At 51.6% G+C, this 16,217-nt stretch overlaps 8 protein-coding genes across 8 annotated transcripts; 2 read left to right on the top strand and 6 right to left on the bottom strand.

Annotated features, from left to right (window-relative positions):
- Positions 1-179: 179 nt before the first annotated feature.
- On the bottom strand, positions 180-1,311 carry ASPSYDRAFT_64341 (uncharacterized protein). Its single transcript, XM_040850278.1, has one exon. The coding sequence runs from the start codon at positions 1,300-1,302 to the stop codon at positions 244-246; it is 1,059 nt and encodes a 352-aa protein (XP_040708513.1). The 5' UTR covers positions 1,303-1,311; the 3' UTR covers positions 180-243.
- An 813-nt stretch (positions 1,312-2,124) lies between these two features.
- Positions 2,125-3,066, top strand: ASPSYDRAFT_54154 (putative short chain oxidoreductase/dehydrogenase; the record flags this gene model as incomplete). The annotated part of the gene is made up of 2 exons (XM_040848801.1): positions 2,125-2,414; positions 2,499-3,066. The coding sequence occupies 2 exons, from the start codon at positions 2,125-2,127 to the stop codon at positions 3,064-3,066; spliced, it is 858 nt and encodes a 285-aa protein (XP_040708514.1).
- A 209-nt stretch (positions 3,067-3,275) lies between these two features.
- ASPSYDRAFT_342693 (putative hydrolase) lies at positions 3,276-5,913 on the bottom strand. The gene is made up of 8 exons (XM_040845217.1): positions 5,440-5,913; positions 5,169-5,391; positions 4,935-5,119; positions 4,484-4,887; positions 4,254-4,430; positions 4,056-4,196; positions 3,820-3,950; positions 3,276-3,771 (listed from the first exon to the last, which is right to left on the bottom strand). Exons 1-8 carry the CDS (start codon positions 5,735-5,737, stop codon positions 3,486-3,488), a joined length of 1,845 nt encoding a protein of 614 aa, XP_040708515.1. The 5' UTR covers positions 5,738-5,913; the 3' UTR covers positions 3,276-3,485.
- A 788-nt stretch (positions 5,914-6,701) lies between these two features.
- On the bottom strand, positions 6,702-8,288 carry ASPSYDRAFT_342700 (uncharacterized protein). Its single transcript, XM_040845218.1, has 3 exons — positions 8,000-8,288; positions 7,553-7,949; positions 6,702-7,491 (listed from the first exon to the last, which is right to left on the bottom strand). The coding sequence occupies exons 1-3, from the start codon at positions 8,027-8,029 to the stop codon at positions 6,845-6,847; spliced, it is 1,074 nt and encodes a 357-aa protein (XP_040708516.1). The 5' UTR covers positions 8,030-8,288; the 3' UTR covers positions 6,702-6,844.
- A 515-nt stretch (positions 8,289-8,803) lies between these two features.
- On the bottom strand, positions 8,804-9,973 carry ASPSYDRAFT_39463 (cell wall mannoprotein 1 family protein). The gene has a single exon (XM_040845902.1). The coding sequence runs from the start codon at positions 9,604-9,606 to the stop codon at positions 8,977-8,979; it is 630 nt and encodes a 209-aa protein (XP_040708517.1). The 5' UTR covers positions 9,607-9,973; the 3' UTR covers positions 8,804-8,976.
- A 1,575-nt stretch (positions 9,974-11,548) lies between these two features.
- ASPSYDRAFT_26695 (uncharacterized protein) lies at positions 11,549-13,364 on the top strand (the record flags this gene model as incomplete). Its single annotated transcript, XM_040844304.1, has 2 exons — positions 11,549-11,660; positions 11,716-13,364. The coding sequence occupies 2 exons, from the start codon at positions 11,549-11,551 to the stop codon at positions 13,362-13,364; spliced, it is 1,761 nt and encodes a 586-aa protein (XP_040708518.1).
- Positions 13,365-13,701: 337 nt separating this feature from the next.
- ASPSYDRAFT_84710 (WXG100 family type VII secretion target) lies at positions 13,702-14,156 on the bottom strand (the record flags this gene model as incomplete). Its single annotated transcript, XM_040851393.1, has 3 exons — positions 13,702-13,741; positions 13,794-13,897; positions 13,950-14,156. The coding sequence occupies 3 exons, from the start codon at positions 14,154-14,156 to the stop codon at positions 13,702-13,704; spliced, it is 351 nt and encodes a 116-aa protein (XP_040708519.1).
- Positions 14,157-14,731: 575 nt separating this feature from the next.
- Positions 14,732-15,846, bottom strand: ASPSYDRAFT_84711 (putative NAD binding Rossmann fold oxidoreductase; the record flags this gene model as incomplete). The annotated part of the gene is made up of 2 exons (XM_040851394.1): positions 14,732-15,472; positions 15,520-15,846. The coding sequence occupies 2 exons, from the start codon at positions 15,844-15,846 to the stop codon at positions 14,732-14,734; spliced, it is 1,068 nt and encodes a 355-aa protein (XP_040708520.1).
- Between the last annotated feature and the right edge of the window lie 371 nt (positions 15,847-16,217).

The following is a 16,217-nucleotide window of genomic DNA, read 5'->3' on the forward strand; positions in this document are numbered from 1 at the left end:
ATACTAAATAACCTTTGGCATCTCCAACTGGCGGCTTCCTCCGTACTGCCGAGTGTTGATCGTCTCACATGCCCTCCGAGGCTGTGCGGATTCTAGTCGCGTCGATGGCATTTCTGTATTAGGAAATTGGGGGTTTGTCTGTCTACATGAAAAGAGATAAAGCAGGCATTGATATGCGCATTAAAAAGGAATCCTATTGTCCTGAAAGCAAGTTTAGAGCGATACTTGTCTATATCTAAGACATCAGCCGAGAAGATTGGCCAAGTTATTCTCGCGCTCCAGGAATAACTGTCGAAGGTATTGCCAATCAGAAGGGTATCCTTTCATACTGGCCAACAACGTATCACTCATTGCATCTGAATATGCATCCAGATTCGAAGCCAGCGGCCAGATACACCGTAGCTGAATCTGCTTCTTGTAAATCCGTGTTGGCCCGATTTGGACAAAGCGCACCCTGACACCAGGAATCAAAAGTCTATTCAACGGCAGCATGGACTCAAAATAATTCAGGAATTTCGAATCCAGCTCCAACTCCCTCAGTCCAGGACAACAACAACCCTTCAGAAGCTCCCAGCACGGCTCCAGCTCCCCAACATCCATAAAGCTAGCCACTGGTGCACGAACGCTAATAGATCTAATCATCGCCCGCTTCTCACTAGGAATCTCCTCCAGGAAGTCAGAAAGGATCCGCCCACTCTCAAAGGCAAAGGTATTCTCCTTCCAGAAAATGGGGGCTGCCTCGTCATATATCCTTCGGTTCGCCAGTAGCCAGCCGAGCCCGTCATGGCGCGCACAGAGACAGTACACGCCCTTGAGGACGGGACTCCGCTCATTCCCGAACCGGAGTTGCATGTCTGGGTAGCACTCGTCGCAGAAGTAAGGGTTTGTCTTGGGGCGTGCCCATTGGCTTCGTGCTGGGCTGTCGGATGTTCGGTGCATATCGCAATGGCCCCATGGGCCTGCGCGGCAGTTTGCGCAGCGTAGAACTGTCTGTGTGTTGCGGAATGTGTATGAGTGGGGTGTGATGAAGGCGTGGCCGTCGCAGGTGTCCTTGTGGCGGAGGTTGTATTTACATGGCCGGACGAGGATTTGGCGGTGGATTTCTAGACGGATTTCTCCGGGGAGGGAAAAGATGCGGTCGACAAGGTTGGAGGAGGATTCGAGGCTCCGATTTTGTTCAGGTTGAGCTTTTTGGGAATTCTTGTGGTTGTAGTTGTGGTTGTGGTTGCGATGCTTTGACCTCTGGCGCAATCGTTGAGCCGGGTCGCGCGAGAAGGGAGCTTGCATGGACACTTCGGGCATGGTGAAGTAGTACCTCGTCGTTATTGATGTTGTGCTTGTGTACTGTTTACAAGTTGCTTGGGTCTGCTTCAGCTTTATTACTTCGGGAGCTCGGATAGAATCACTCATTGAATCAGTATGCATTGAATCATATGGATGATCGCAGTGTATCACCGTGGCTTATGAGGCTGTGTATAACTGCCAAATGGCCAATAATAAGTAGTCCAGCAGACAGCCATTCGAAGCTAATTCTAACAAAGTAAACTATGAAAGGAGATCTCTTGACTCACCCAGCTGCGGCTCAGGGCAACCTCGTATTCCAGCAGTGGCTAGTAGGTTCATTGGGCTACTGAAATTAGAAAACTCGAGAATTGTCAACTGTTACGAGACGTATAACCATAGTTTGCTCTATTGAAGCACTGGCTTCTATGTTTGAATGATAGTCCGAGTAGTTATGGTCATGGTGCGTATATGTAACGTCTCTATCCAGTGGAATAAACGAGCGGGGCAAGCGGGCCGGTACCGCATAACAACTTATCCAATGAAATCGCATAATTATACAAACAACAAGACAAACACGATGCCCTTTCAAAAGTCACGCACCAAATACGCATACGCAGTCTATGAGATGAAGTCATAAAATGTACGGAGATAATCCGCATATTTCCGCACTTCTCAGAATCCCTAAAAGATACGAACTTCTTCAGTTCCGCTAACTCCTACTTCCGTTTTACACCCGAGTCTGTAGTATATAAATTATAAAACCACGTCATCCCATTGATATTTAATCAACTCAATTCTCCGCAGAACCCGTCCTACCGTTATATCATTCCAATCGGCCAAATGTCACAAATCTGGTTCATCACCGGCGCGTCTTCCGGATTCGGGCTGGACCTCGCCCTCCTTGCCCTACAGTCCGGCCACAAAGTCATCGGGACGGTACGGAACGCCAGCAGAGCATCCGCCGCTGTGTCTGCCATCAAGGCCAAGGGCGGCGAAATCCTCGAACTGGACGTCACAAAGGCCGAGAGTGTTCCTGTGGTCGTAGAGCAGGCGAACGCAATCTACGGCGGGATTGACGTTCTTGTGAATAATGCGGGATATTCGCTTCTTGGGGCTGTGGAGGATATGAAGTACGTCTCTAAACATTTACCTCCACCAGCATTTACTTTGGAGCTTCGAGTGAAAGAGAGTGCTGACTGGCTGGTAATCAACAGGGAAGAAGAAGTAAAACTGCAAATGGAGACGAATTTCTTCGGACCATTCCGACTGATCAAGGCGTTTCTGCCGACCCTGCGATCCCGCGGGAACAGCACCATCGTCAATATCAGCAGTATAGCCGGACAAGACGCACAGCCAACATGCGGTCTGTACGCTGCATCCAAATTCGCGCTCGAGGCTCTATCCGAAGCTCTATCTCGTGAAGTCGCAGCATTCAATATCTCCGTCTTGATCGTCGAACCGGGTGCGTTCCGGACGAATTTCCTTTCCGCGGCGCAGGCTACCGAGACGCCGCTTTCGGAGCCGTATAAAGGGGGCATTGTCGAGACTGTGCTGGGTAAGTTTGACGCTGCGCAGGGGAAGCAACGAGGCGATCCTGCCAAGGCAGTTAGGAGAGTGTTTGAGGTTGTGACGGGGACAGGGGAGGCTGGAAGGTTGAAGGGCAAGATATTGAGATTCCCGCTGGGACCGGACTGCGTTGAGCGGATTGAGGCGAAGATGGGGAGATTACAGAGCGATTGGGATGCGACGAGGGAGGTTGCTCTGGGGACGGACTTGAGTTGAGCTCTGCAGTTGCAGCAATCAAGCCGGATACATTCGGTCACCATGTAACATTGAATAGACGATCGACCCAATGTTGATTGCCCGCGATTAAACCTCTATAAGCAACTAGCAGCAATGCTTAAATAAAAATAATGTTCTAGATCAAGACTCATTAGTTCTTGAATCTCATTCATGTGGCTGGCTGTCTGGGATATTCCATAGCCCATCTTGCCGTGTGATATCACTCCAACATACAAGCAGAGCACAAGACAAAGACACGAAAATATCAACCCTTTGAACCTATGGACCTGGTTACAATAATATAAATCGTTAAAGAAGTCTCAAATATCCACATAAAAGGCATCAAAGACATCAAGCCGCCGAAGAAAAAAAAAAAAAAAGACCAAAAACAGCAGCCAGACGGCCTATATATATGATACTCACTTCTCCCCCCTCCCGCGAGCAGCGCTATACAAGCTCTCAATGTCCTCCTTCCACTGCTTCTCATTCACCCGCTTGAGTCTGCGGTCATAAGTGATCAGCCCGTTAACTTCACCCTCTACATCTGTCGTCTGAGTCCAGACGGCGCCACTGCACGCGAACTTCTGGATTTGCTCGCGGAGTTCACTAAGAAGGAACCGGCTGCGGTAGTTCCAGATCTCGAGGGTCTCGTCGATCTCGTATGTTTCTGGGATGCTGTCGATGGCTTGTTGAACGTTCCAGAGGCTGTCTCCGTTAGCATTGGGTAGTATGGTTGGAGAGACGGGGACCTACTGCTCAAGCGACACATTATGCCCAATGCCGCCGAATTCACCCTGCAGCCCAATCCGCTTGGGATCGTAGGGGCCCGACGGAGAAGACCAGTACGGCGTCCCGCATTGTGCGTTGGCGTAGTGGTGGTTGTCCTGCAGATACGGTCAGTACCTGAAACATCGACCGGTCTAGCCCCGTACTTTTTATAGATAAACTAGACAGGTTTTACTTGGAGGGGAACGTGGAACTGGACTTACACTAAAGTCTCCCGCGCCGTGGTCGTGCCATCCCGTAACTGCATTCACCAGACGGGTTGGGTCCAGTTTCCTGACTCGGTCTGTGAGGCCGAATTCGGGCTCGCCGTTGTTCAGCTGGCCCCAGCCTTCGTTGTAGATTACCTGGTCACGTTAGATTACATGTTATTTTTGGGGGTGAGTCTGTCAGGAGAGACGTACCCAAGAGAAGATGCTAGGGTGGCTCTTGAGCTGGTTAACCATGAGCTCGAGCTGGCGTCCAAACTCCTCCTGCTGTGCCGCGTTGGGCTGGCGCAGCGGCATAGACGGCATGTCCTGGATGACCAGGAGTCCGAGCTCGTCGGCGGCACGGTAGAAGAGGCCCGGCTCGATTTTGATCTGGTGGGAAGTCAGTATCTTACAAAATAACCAGATATAAAAGAGAAACATACATGCTTCCGGACCATGTTGAACCCCAAGTCCTTGAGAACCTTGAGATCGTAAACCATTGCCTCGCGAGTCGGAGGCGTATGTAGCCCATCAGGCCAGTATCCCTGATCAAGGGTGCCAAAGACGAATGTGAATTCGCCGTTGAGGAGAGGGCGCTCGATGCCGTTGATCGTGCCCCTGGAGACGGTGCGGAACCCCGTGTAGCTGGACACCTTGTCCTTGCCGAGGGTGACGGTAAGGTTGTACAAGTTTGGTGTGTCGGGAGACCAGACCTTGACGTCGTCGACGGTGAATGAGAATTCCTGGTTTGCGGTCCCGGAGTGAGAGGCGATCTCCTCGTCTCCATTTAGGATCTTGATGTCTACAGAGGCGTCTTTACCGGACTCGCTGTGGACCGTTACAGTAACTGGGACTATTAGAAGGGGTAGAATGGAGAGGTGGAAGAGAACGCACCCTCGCCGTCCATGTTAGCGGCGACGTCTAGGCGTGAGATGTGCTCTGCTGGGGCGGATTCGAGCCAGACGCTCTGCCAGATGCCGCTGCAAGGCGTGTAGAAGATGTGCGAGGGATTCAGCGTCTGTTTCCCCAGAGGGGCCATGGTGCCCTGGGTGTCTGTAGGGTCATAGACGAAGACGAGCCTGTTACATTAGTACTATGCAAAGGCACACACATATAGCAGGTGCTTACAGCTCGTTGTCAGCATCAGAGTTGATATACTTGGTCACATCGACGGTGAACTCAAAGTATCCTCCGCGATGGAAGGCTGCCTGCTGGCCGTTGACAAACACAGTGGCCTCGTTGTCCACTGCCCCAAAGTTGAGCAGCACTCTGTCACCGTCCCAGTCCTTGGGGACGGTGAAGTTGGTGGACAGCCATGAGTAGAATGTGCTGCCTGCGCTTCCTTGGAGGCCTGCTCGAGTTAGTATCGTGTTATTGAGGGCTGTTACGGCAACCATACCAGAAACCCCGCTCTCCAGACATGATGGGACCAGGACCTCAGTGTCGAGCGACTGGCCAAACGGCGGTGTATCCACCGCGCCAGGACCCCCTGCATTCCGATACTCCCAGATGCCGTTCAGGTTCTTCCACTGCGACCGCTGCATCTGAGGCCGGGGATACTCCGGCCAGGGATTTGTGCCCACCTCCTCGGTCCAGTCCGTCGTCAACGGCGGCGTCTGGAGAGCATACGGAGTGGCAGCAGCGGCGAGGCCGGCCACGGCCAGCAAGGGGAAGACGGCTCTAGCAAGAGGAGACATTGTGTGACATTCCTCGGGGGTCTTCCGTCGCGTTCTTACAAGGCACAAGGCAGTGACCGGCGTACGGCTACATGTCCGCTCTTTATACCCTCCTCCACCCCCACACCTCTTGCTTTCGTTTATTGTCTCGGACTTGGTCGGCTCCGCCGAGGAAGAGTGGGCTCTGGGCAAGCATTCTTGTCCGCTTGTCGCCTGTCGGCCTGCGCAGGCGGTGCAGGCGGTGCAGTCCGGTGAGAACCAGCACAAGACTTGAAGACACCTTCCTATCCAAGCCCGTCCCCGCACCGCGGTAGTATCGCAGACATCCAAAAGCACAGCCTAGCGTGTCTGCAGGCGCTGTGATTGACGGACAATGATTCTTGGCCATCTAGCGCGTGGACCCGCGTGGTGGTCGGCAGACCGCGCCCTGGGTCATGGAAAGTTCAGACAAAAAGCCTCCCTGTCGATCATTATGGGGAAGTGCGCTCGTGACTGGGCAGCGCCCAGGAACAAGCAACGATCCGTAAGATTACGCTGAGACATTTCCGCATTGCTGGAAGGGGACAAAGAATGCGCTCCTCCCTGTGTCGGAGCCACGGTCTGAGTCCTGGACTCCTCCTGGACTCCTCCTGAGGCTGCCCGCCGCACCCCTGCAAGCGATACAGATTACCGAGTGAGCCTGGGCATGCGGCTAGAGCGGAGACCCTTGTTTGGACTGCGATAGGGCAGATTGCCTGCGGGGGGTGCTCCGATCATGCGATTTCTTGTGCGAGATTGACCGGATCTCCTTCTTGTTGGGGTTAGGGCTGGGGGTGTCGGGGACCTGCGGAGTATATCCTCCATGGACTGTCTCGTGCAAACTTTGACTCATACGGTAATATTATTGGTCTTGTAGTGCTCGGCCTAAAGTCAGGAAGTAGTATCACTGTACAGACTATAAAGTCACTAAAGTAATGGCTGTGGCACGCGGGGATCCGCCAATTTTCAGTCAACAAAGCCCGACTCGTCTTCTCATTCCTGAGGACTTGGTCCTCCAATCGCAAGCCCTTGGCCCTGGAAAGCTGCGCCAATCACGGTGCAGCATGCGATTGTTGTGGTTGGGCATGCATGCAGCGCTCCTGAATGATATCATGCAAATACCCCTGCCTTCTCACCCTCACCTCTTCCCGTCATACTTCCAGTCTCACCGTTTCTTAAGTCCAAGCGCGCCGCTTCGGCCCTCACTATCGCCGGGATTTCGTCCGGGAGACTGCCCTCGACAGCCTCCCAGCCGAGAAGTCTGCGCGCCCGCACCGTCTTCGCCTCAACGGCATAATTGCCCACAGGCCGTCCAGCGGGCGCCAGCACATCCCCCTCCACCACGACCATTTTCTCCGCTGGCAAAAGACCAAGCCTGTACGCCTCGCTTGTAATCTGCTGCGCGATCTCGGCCCAGAAATACCGCCCGCTCTCGACGAGGTAGTATCCATCGCGATTCCATGCCAGCCGCCCCCTTGCAGCATTCGACTCACCGATCGCATCGTCGACAAATCGCACGTAAAGCCGTGCCAGATCGTACACGTGCACGGAATTCCAGAAGGTCCGCCCGTCCGCCAACTGGAGCCCTTGCTGCTGCTGCAGGATGAGTCTTGCCAGGTTGGGGATCTGGTCGGAGCGCTGGGAGACGAGGCCGCGCCCTGTGCCGTAGACGGTGGACGGGCAGATGATTGCTGTTTTCAGGGTGTCGGAGCCTGATGCGAGGACGAATTTGTCGACGTTGCGATGGGGTGCGTCGTCTTTTTTTTTTTACTCTTATTAATACATAACTACTGCGCAAGGAGGGCGAGGGTTGGATACCAGGTAGAGACGTAACCACCTCGATCCCATCCCAGTCGTCGATGACCGTCACCTCCCCGGTCGGATGTCCTTCTGAACGCGCGCCCAGAAGCACGTCTGTCCCGCTGGTGTGGATATAGATGCCCCCTCCTCGCTTGTTTAGTCCTGCGACGATGGCTTCTGCAGATGGGAGGTGATCGGCGCTGAGCGCGAAGTGCACGACGAGTTCGTGTTTCGAGACTGCATCTGCGATCGCGGAAACATCGTCAAGGCTGGCGAAGAAGAGGTTTATGCCAGGGTAGGCAGATTTAAATGCAGTCTCGTAGGCCTTGTTGCGCAGAAGGACGGTGATGCTGCTCTCCCAGTCGGGGTGGGCGGACAGCAGGGCGTGGAGGACGTCGCCTCCAATGTAGCCGCTCTATTTTATTAATATCAGTGTAACTGATTAATGATTTAGTTCATACATACAGCCCCAGTCAGGAAGATCTTTGGTGGCATGGTTATTGTTGCTAATGTGGTGATTCTGCTGGACCTGCCATGCTTATATGTTTATAACTGAAGATTACCAATCAAATCATCAAATCGGAGGAATTTAACAGTCGGATGAATTAGAATATCTGATACTCTCCGTCATACAATGAGAATATCAGTTATGCTGCTCTAAAGTCTCTAGTACAGTATACAGTGCAACAGGCACCAGTCCGTGCGCTTTCTCTGCCTTGACTCTAGTCCACACTATTGATGGATCTGTCCTTGGCGGATTTTATTTCACGATAATCTCCTGAGTCGTGGATCGCGATTCTTTCTTTTCCCCTTCTTCTTGGTTTTCCTTCTCTTTTAGAACCAAAAGGGTGCCATGGACATACCATCAGGTCCATCACTGATACACAGCCACCTGCACTCAGGCTCCGGCCCAGCCAGCGTAAATGCCCACGTCGAGAACCAGGATCTGACCCTTGATGGGCAAATCCCTGATCATGATCATGATCGCCGCCTGATCGCAGATCGACAGTTAATTACGGAGTAAAACCAATGGTATATGCTGATCCATCCATGCAGTCGATCGACCGCCTCATCGAACCGCAGACAATCGCCCACTGTCGCGTCGTGCGTCTCAGGAATCCTCCCAAACGGGGAAAACTTGAGGGAGTGGGCGTGGACGTGGACAGTGACGAGAGGATGATTGTCCTATGCAGTAGTTGTAGCAGTAATGAATGTTGACTGTATATGCTAATAATACATACCATGTACCAATAGCTAGACATATTTCTACGGCCGTCAGGTTGATTCTGTATTTATATTTAAGCAATTTCTGCATGATAGTATTGACCAAAGTACGAAATATGATACATCTGACAAGCGACTAGTACATAGTTTCAAGCCAGCTCGACTATGTTTGCCATAGTATCCACAAGTAACGAATATAGTTAACCAGTAACAGGCATCTACTGCGCATCGCAAGCAGCAGGCTTGGCCTGAACATCCGCATTTGCAGTCTCCTGCTCAGAACTCGATTCCTCAGTCTTAGACTGCTCCGCCTGATCACAAGATCCCTTATACGCATCCGCGCCCTTCTGGATCGACGCAGAGATCTTACCAGAGAGCTCCTCGGCCGTGCTCGCCAACGCCTCAGGAACCTTGGACACAATCGCCGAGCTCAACCCAGTAGCAGCCTTGTGCTGCTTGTTCAGAGCCGTAAGAGTCGTACAGCCCTCACCCATCTTCATAACGTCCGCCTTGATGCTAATCAGGCTCTGGACGGTCTTGTCGGTATCGTCGGCGAGGTCCTGGGTGGGCGAGACGAGACCCAGCGCGTCCAACTGGCTGAGCTCGTCCTGGGCGTTGACGGTCGAGGTGCCCTTGTTGATTGTGTTGACGAGGTTGTTGGATTGGGTGATGACTGGGTCGGCCTTGAGGGGTTTGGCTGTGATGGCAGTGTTGAGCGAGTTGACTTGCTGTTGGATGTCGCTGAGCACGCTCTTGATGGTGTCGAGGTCGCGGGCGTTGAGGGGGGTTGGGCTGGCGAGGGCTGGGCCGAGGATGGCGAAGAGGGAGATGAGGCCGGTGAACTTCATTGCGTTGGAAGTAATGAGGTGAAGTAGTTGAAGTGGTTAATATTCTTGGGATGATTGAGTTTGTTGGTTGTTGATGGAGGACACGCAGCATTGCTCTGTTTATATAGGCACTTCTGTCCTGAATACGGCTGAAAACCGATCAAATACTGGTCTCATTAATTGGCAAGCTATGCCGAAACGCATGGTCTGTTCAGAGTCAGAAACGCTTCCATTCGCGGTAATCCTCGCGAAGCTGTCTGGGGCAGGGGTATCATTTCCACCATGTATAGTTCAAACATGTTTGTGCAATCCAGCGTCTCACCTTGCGGCCTGTGCTGGAAGGCGTGCCCCGGATTACATGATGTATTGGATGAGTCGAGTTATGAAATTTTGGTGGATCAACGGAGTCAACGGCGTTGAGGCATGATAGATGACCGTTTCAGTAGGCTAATTTGTGGGAACGCCATCTGTGACCCCCAACAACTTTGCAGCTATGTTTCAGCATGCTTCACTGTTGTGCTATACTATTTACAAGGCTTTATAATACTCTGGCACCGCACTCGTTATAGGGGTTTATGCCCTCATGACCAGGCCCAATCAAGGTCCGATTAAGAATAAGTATTACAAAACCTGTAGACCAATTACGTATATTTCGTTATTTGTACAGTAGACGGACGTACGACCAAAGAGAACACACAGATCGATAGACCAGGTCGCAAATGCATGTTTAGTTTAGCTGCTTGAAAATTGAGGTTGGCGATCGACCTCGGAAATGAACATGTGGAAGCCATCGCTGTTTCAGGATAGTTTGTGATCGCGAACCTAACGGCTGAAACAATTAGAAGAATATGGATCTGTGCCTAATTAAAGAGATTCGGACATGTCAGATTAAGGTAAGTTCAGCCCGATCGTGAAGAAGAGTGCCACTCTGGACTTGCTGTTCTCCCCTTCTGCTATAACGGTGACTGAAACGCCGGATCTCCAGATTACATCAAAAATGAATCAAAAATGAAGGTTTTTTGAAAGCTGTCCGTCGGCCACAGATATTCAGTTTCTAGGTAGTTCGAAAGTACTCGTTTGAAGATTGTTTACTCCAGGAAAAGTATTAAACGCCAATTCCAGAACGGGCGATATTTCCCGCGAGTTATGCGAGAACTGGTAGTGGTCCATCCAAGTCAGCTTATGTTTCTATTATGCAAGGAGTACCTAAGCATTTATTTACCACAGTATTGGGCAATGTACCCTGCGGAGAAGTCTTTGCACTGGGGACTGCAGAGAAAGGGCGACTCCCGCAGTCGGATACCTTCATATAGTCTTCTGAATTTCTAGATTTACTGCTTTCTAGTTTAAAAGAATCCTAGATTCAGCATCCAGCAGACCCAATGCATGGTGGTTGGCGTAGCAACCTCACAATAGACGGAAACCCCTCCATGGTGATGGAGATCCATAGCGGTTCCTGGCCAGTTGGAGACGTGGTAGGTGAATATATAGCAAACATGTATCCTCAACTGGTCTGCATGACTGCGAACAGTGTTGATATAACGCAGAACTGTACCCGAAATGGCAGTTGAATCTGGCAAGATGCCCCGCGCAGGATCTGGAGATATTCCCCACATAGAAGTCTTCCCCGCATTGTCCCTCCACCGACCTCATCACACCATCCTAACCTTTTCAATAGACGAGCTGTGTCTAATATGGACTTAAGCGAGGTCGCCCACCCCGATAATCACTCTCGAGGAACCTTCCCAATCCACGCTGTCAACGCCAACGTGACCCGCAAGCGCAAAACCGCGACCTGCGATCATTGCAAATAAGTCCCCAGCCCACGAAAAAAGGGAACAAGTCGATACTAACATCTCAAACGAGGAAGCATGTAAAATGCGAACCGGTTCATCTGTCGCCGGGTACGCGTCCAGGGGATGCAGAAAGCTGCAAGCAATGCCAGAAGGACCAGGTTGCATGCATGCAGACAAGGACAGCCATTCGATTCAATGACGTTTCTGGCAAAATTGCCAAATTAAACCATACTGGTGGGCCTGGTCCTTCTGACACTCAGCCCAAGGCTAAACGGCCTAGTGAGTTTTTATTGTTCTCATTCCTTTGGGGCTTGATAGTGTCTGATATGCGCAGAGAAACTGATTTACGTTGATGAAACCGCCGAATTGACGGCACTTTATAAAGAGGATGACGATAATGAGACTGGTAATATGCATCTTGACTATGCTTCGATCGGGCGAGAGTATGAAGATCGAACAGTATTGTCGGCAGCGACACCTACGTCTTCTCACAACCGTCATATCCCGACGCCGATGGATGCAAACATGAATATACAGACTAATTTACAGGCCAGTGTACCGTCATCGATTATCAGACTGTCCAGTCCATATGCACCAACGAGCGACATCCTGCCAGGCAGCTTTGTCTTAAGCGGACTAGTTAAGCCTCCAGATAGCACACACTCGCTCAGCTACAATACGCTCGAGTTCTGCCTGTTGCAATACTACATCGACCATATCAGCATGTGGCTAGATCTCTGCGACCCCGAGCGACACTTCCACCAGGTCGTTCCTCAACGCGCCAGGAGCTGTCCACCGCTGATGAATGCGATCCTCGCAGCGTCCGCCAGACATCTCACCCGCGTACCCAAATACAGAACGGAGTCAGGCGCAGTTCGATACGGTGGGCGGACACTGCATGATTTGACCGGTGAGACTGCCCTGCACTACCATAGCAAATGTATCCAGGACTTGCTGGAGCTGGGCGCGAACCCGGAGCAAACGGGGAACGAGGACCTACTGGCTGCAGCGATTATTCTTCGGTTCTATGAAGAGATTGACTATCCGCTGCAGGATGAGCAGAAAGACGACGAAGTATTTCTCGGCGTGCTTAATATGTTTATCGAGGCTCAGATACCGAATATGGCAGCCAACCCTCAGGCCGTCGTGTCGACGGTGACGGGCGAGATATCAACCTCACCCGGTGAGATATATAGTTCTCCCTCATCGAATGTACTTGGAAATACCACTCTCGAATCACGGTGGTACATGTCCAGCCTCCGCCAGGCCGCGTTCTGGGTCGCCTTCCGACAAGAGGTATACTCGGCCTTCCTCAAGCAACGACCATTCAGCATGTCCCTCTCCCGATGCGACATCTTCCGCTCCTTCACCCCAGGCGAAGACGGCCTCTGGACCGCGCGACTGGTGATTTTCTGCGCGGACATTCTAGAATTCTGTTACGGTAACACAGCACATTCCACACATTCCACTCCGCCGGCCACGCAAGCTCCAGCTCAACCAAAAGAACGGTGGGCGCAGCTGAAATATCTGTCCCAAAAATGGATCGATTTCCTCCCTTCCGGGTTCGAGCCGATCTATGTGCGCGAGCCCGATCGGCAGCAGGGCGAGGTATTCCCGGAGATATGCTACCTGACGAATATCCATGTCGCGGGTGTGCAGCATATCGAGCTTGCGCGGATCCTACTTGCCGTGTACGACCCGAACATACCGAAGTTGGGACTTGGGCATAAGGAGAGTATGCGTGCGCTGAGCCAGGAGCTGAGGGCTGCGGTTTTGAGGCTTTGTGGAATTGCTGTTTATAACCGGCAGAATCCGCCTTCGTTGACGACGGCGTTGCTTGGGATTGTGGTCTGTGGGGAGCATTTTGATGATAGGGTAGAGCAGATTGCGCTGATGGAGTTGCTGGACGAGTTGGACTATCACCATGGCTGGCCTGTGGGAGATTATAGAGAGCGGTTGAAGCAGTCGTGGGGGTGGCCGTAGTATGGATTTTATATAGATGGGAGGAATGTATTAATTGTCCAAGGGTGTATAGTAATTATAGAAACAGTAACATCCAGTTTGCCCATTTCCAATTCCAACTACTGTATTAATTGAAGCTAATCGATTGTAGTCAAGTCTAATTATCGACTCTTGGCTTATGCAGAAAGAGAAAAATGTGTAATATTATGCACGTATTCTAGTAGTAGCCACAAGTTCTACTTGGCCATCAACAGTCCTGATTATCCTTGATTCTCCTGATTCTCACCCTCGCCGTTACCCAGCAGTATACATAGTCTTCAATAGTCGAGTTATTCGTGTGTTTCCGGCCGTCAATCGCCTAGTCAAACCTATCCGCATTCGATTCCTCCGCGTCCTGGCTTTTGGGACGTTAGATCAATCTTGATCAATTGAGCTGGCGGAGAGACTTACAAGGACTCTGACGAGCTGTCAAGGGCGGAGGAAAGCTCGGATGCAGTAGATACAATCTCGTTTACAGACTCCGCGAACTGCTCAAAAGCCTGCGCCAGTGCTTGCTGCTGACTGTAAGTAAGAGCGTACCAAAGGTACAAGACGGTTAAGACTTACACTTCCCTCGCCACCCCAGGCGCTAGCAAGAGCATCTTTTTGGGCGTTGAGTTCACTAAAACTACTATCCGTGTTGGAGGCAAATGATTGAACGCTATCAGAGAACTGTTGGATTTGCTCGGTGGTCACAGAGACACCTTGAGGAGCAGGGGCGGCGACTGCCAAGGCAGCGAAGAGAGTGACTGGGAGGATCTTTGAGAAGTGCATCGTGGAATATGAATATTGATTGAGTTGGTATGTTGTTGTGATGTTGTTGGTGTTGATGAATGATGCTCGGATCGAACCGTCCTTGACCAGACTTATATACCAGCTACCAAGCCTGTCAGCTCCCCGTGAAGCTATAATTATCACCAAGGCTGAGTCTCTTCAAAACAGACTTGGCGGCTTGGCTTGCACGGAATCTGACGCGATCTTCGCAGTGGCAGTCGCTCAGTGGTTGGGACCTCGTATTCCCCTGGGGCTGAGCGCCGTCGATATCGACTTCCAGCCTGGCTGAACTTTGACTTTTCATGTCCAACAGGGCGCAGGATCACGAAAATAGTGTTAGCGAGATGAGTTCCGATATTGCAGAATAGATCGACATTATTGCACAACTTTGTCGAGGTCCCTGTGGTCTTGGAGGACAGATTGGCTCCTACCAGAATAATAGTCGCCCCAGCGGGTGAAGAGCGAGGACTGCACCCAAGCAGCTCCCATCGAGGGAAGAGATAAATTATTCAATATCAAGGTGACAGGATATTCTTAAAAGCTTCTTCTATATACTAAGCTAGCTAGTTAACAATCTATATCTTCGCAGCCTCAATTCTCCTCCCAGTCTCATCAAACCGCAGCTGCTTCCCACTAACCAGCGACTCCTGCAGCCAAGCGCCAATCTGAACAGCTTTGACGGCATTGCTCAGCTTCATAGGCAGCGGCGTATCATCCAGGCACGAGTCCACAAACTCGTTCGTCTCCTTAACAAACGCCTGCTCGAATCGTCCCCAGTAGTGAGGCGGGACTTCACGAGTAATTCCACCAGCGTGGTAGTAGTTGACCAAGTCACTCTGCGGGTTCAAGTTCACAGAGAGCTTCCCCTCTGTGCCGATAATCTCAGTGACGTCCTCCTGCCCGTGCGCCATCATCCGCGAGCAGTAGTAGTATGCGATCTTCCCGTTATGGAACTCCACAATACCAACCGCATTGTCAAAGTCGTTGTATTTCTTCAAGTCAGGCGTAACAGCCGTGATTCCATACGCGGAGATGGACTTGGGAACGACATCAGACCCGAAGAACCAAAGGGTGAGATCGATGTCGTGCACGGCCATGTCCACAAAGACACCGCCAGACCAGCTGGCATACTCGACGTAGAACCCGGACGGGTCGTGCTTGTCGCAGGTCTGCGAGCGCAGGACGGAGGGTCGCCCGATGAGTCCGTTCTCGACCTTGCGGTATGCGGCGCGGTAGGACTCGTCGAAGCGTCGAGAGAAACCGCACATTACTTTGAGGTGAGGGCGTTGTTTTGCTGCTGCGACGACTTCGTTGCACTGGCGATGTTAATTAGAGGGCTCACGTTAGGTGAGAGGGAGCTTACAATATCCAGGTTGATACTCAGTGGTTTCTCGCAGAGGACGTGGAGGTTCTTCTCCATGGCTTTGATTGCCTCTTCTGCGTGAACAGAGGTTGCAGTCCCGATGACAACGGCCTGCAGACCGGGGTGTTGGATCATGTCCTCGTACTTGGTGTACAGTGTCACACCGTAAGGCTCGAGGTGCTGCTTCGCCCATTGAATCTCCTCTGGGTCTGGAGAGAATGCAGCGACCAGTTGTGAGCGGGGAGCGCGGTTGAGGAAGTTAAGGGCATGGCGTTTGCCCATGCGGCCGAGGCCAGCGGCGCCAACTTGGAGCTTCTTGGGGGGCATGATTTGAGACAGTTAAGAGAGAAGATAATTGTTTTGTGAGATGAATTAGTTGGATACATGAGGGATTCTGGGGATCTTTATAGCTTTTGGCTCTGATGAGGGGTCTCTATCTCGATGCATGATCCCCGCCATTGTTGTAGGCTGATGTATGGTGGCCGGGCGTTTATTTCCAAAGACAATAGAAAAAAAAGTGAGTGACGGTGCCTGGCCGGAGGTTTATTTCCTGTTGAGATGGCCCTGGTCATCTCCATCTCCGGCTCTAACTCTAAATTCCTAATTAGGATATTTTTCTCCGGTCCCGCCAAAAGACCCAGAACCACCATGCATGGTCCACGAGAAGGGAGAATACAGTCCCACAATGGGGAATAGTT

The sequence above is a fragment of the Aspergillus sydowii genome, assembly GCF_001890705.1.
Source record: "Aspergillus sydowii CBS 593.65 unplaced genomic scaffold ASPSYscaffold_1, whole genome shotgun sequence".
Classification (NCBI taxonomy): domain Eukaryota; kingdom Fungi; phylum Ascomycota; class Eurotiomycetes; order Eurotiales; family Aspergillaceae; genus Aspergillus; species Aspergillus sydowii.

Bases quoted from the DNA above. Each gene is read 5' to 3' on its own strand.
- ASPSYDRAFT_64341 (XM_040850278.1), bottom strand. From the start codon at position 1,302: ATGCCCGAAGTGTCCATGCAAGCTCCCTTCTCGCGCGACCCGGCTCAA.
- ASPSYDRAFT_342693 (XM_040845217.1), bottom strand. From the start codon at position 5,737: ATGTCTCCTCTTGCTAGAGCCGTCTTCCCCTTGCTGGCCGTGGCCGGC. The intron at 5,120-5,168 runs GTAAGCACCTGC...CTAATGTAACAG, and splicing joins TCTGATGCTGACAACGAGCT to GCTCGTCTTCGTCTATGACC. The intron at 4,431-4,483 runs GTATGTTTCTCT...ACTTCCCACCAG, and splicing joins TCAACATGGTCCGGAAGCAT to ATCAAAATCGAGCCGGGCCT.
- ASPSYDRAFT_342700 (XM_040845218.1), bottom strand. From the start codon at position 8,029: ATGCCACCAAAGATCTTCCTGACTGGGGCT. The intron at 7,950-7,999 runs GTATGTATGAAC...TTAATAAAATAG, and splicing joins AGATCTTCCTGACTGGGGCT to AGCGGCTACATTGGAGGCGA. The intron at 7,492-7,552 runs GTATCCAACCCT...AAAAAAAAAAAG, and splicing joins GGTGGTTACGTCTCTACCTG to ACGACGCACCCCATCGCAAC.
- ASPSYDRAFT_39463 (XM_040845902.1), bottom strand. From the start codon at position 9,606: ATGAAGTTCACCGGCCTCATCTCCCTCTTCGCCATCCTCGGCCCAGCC.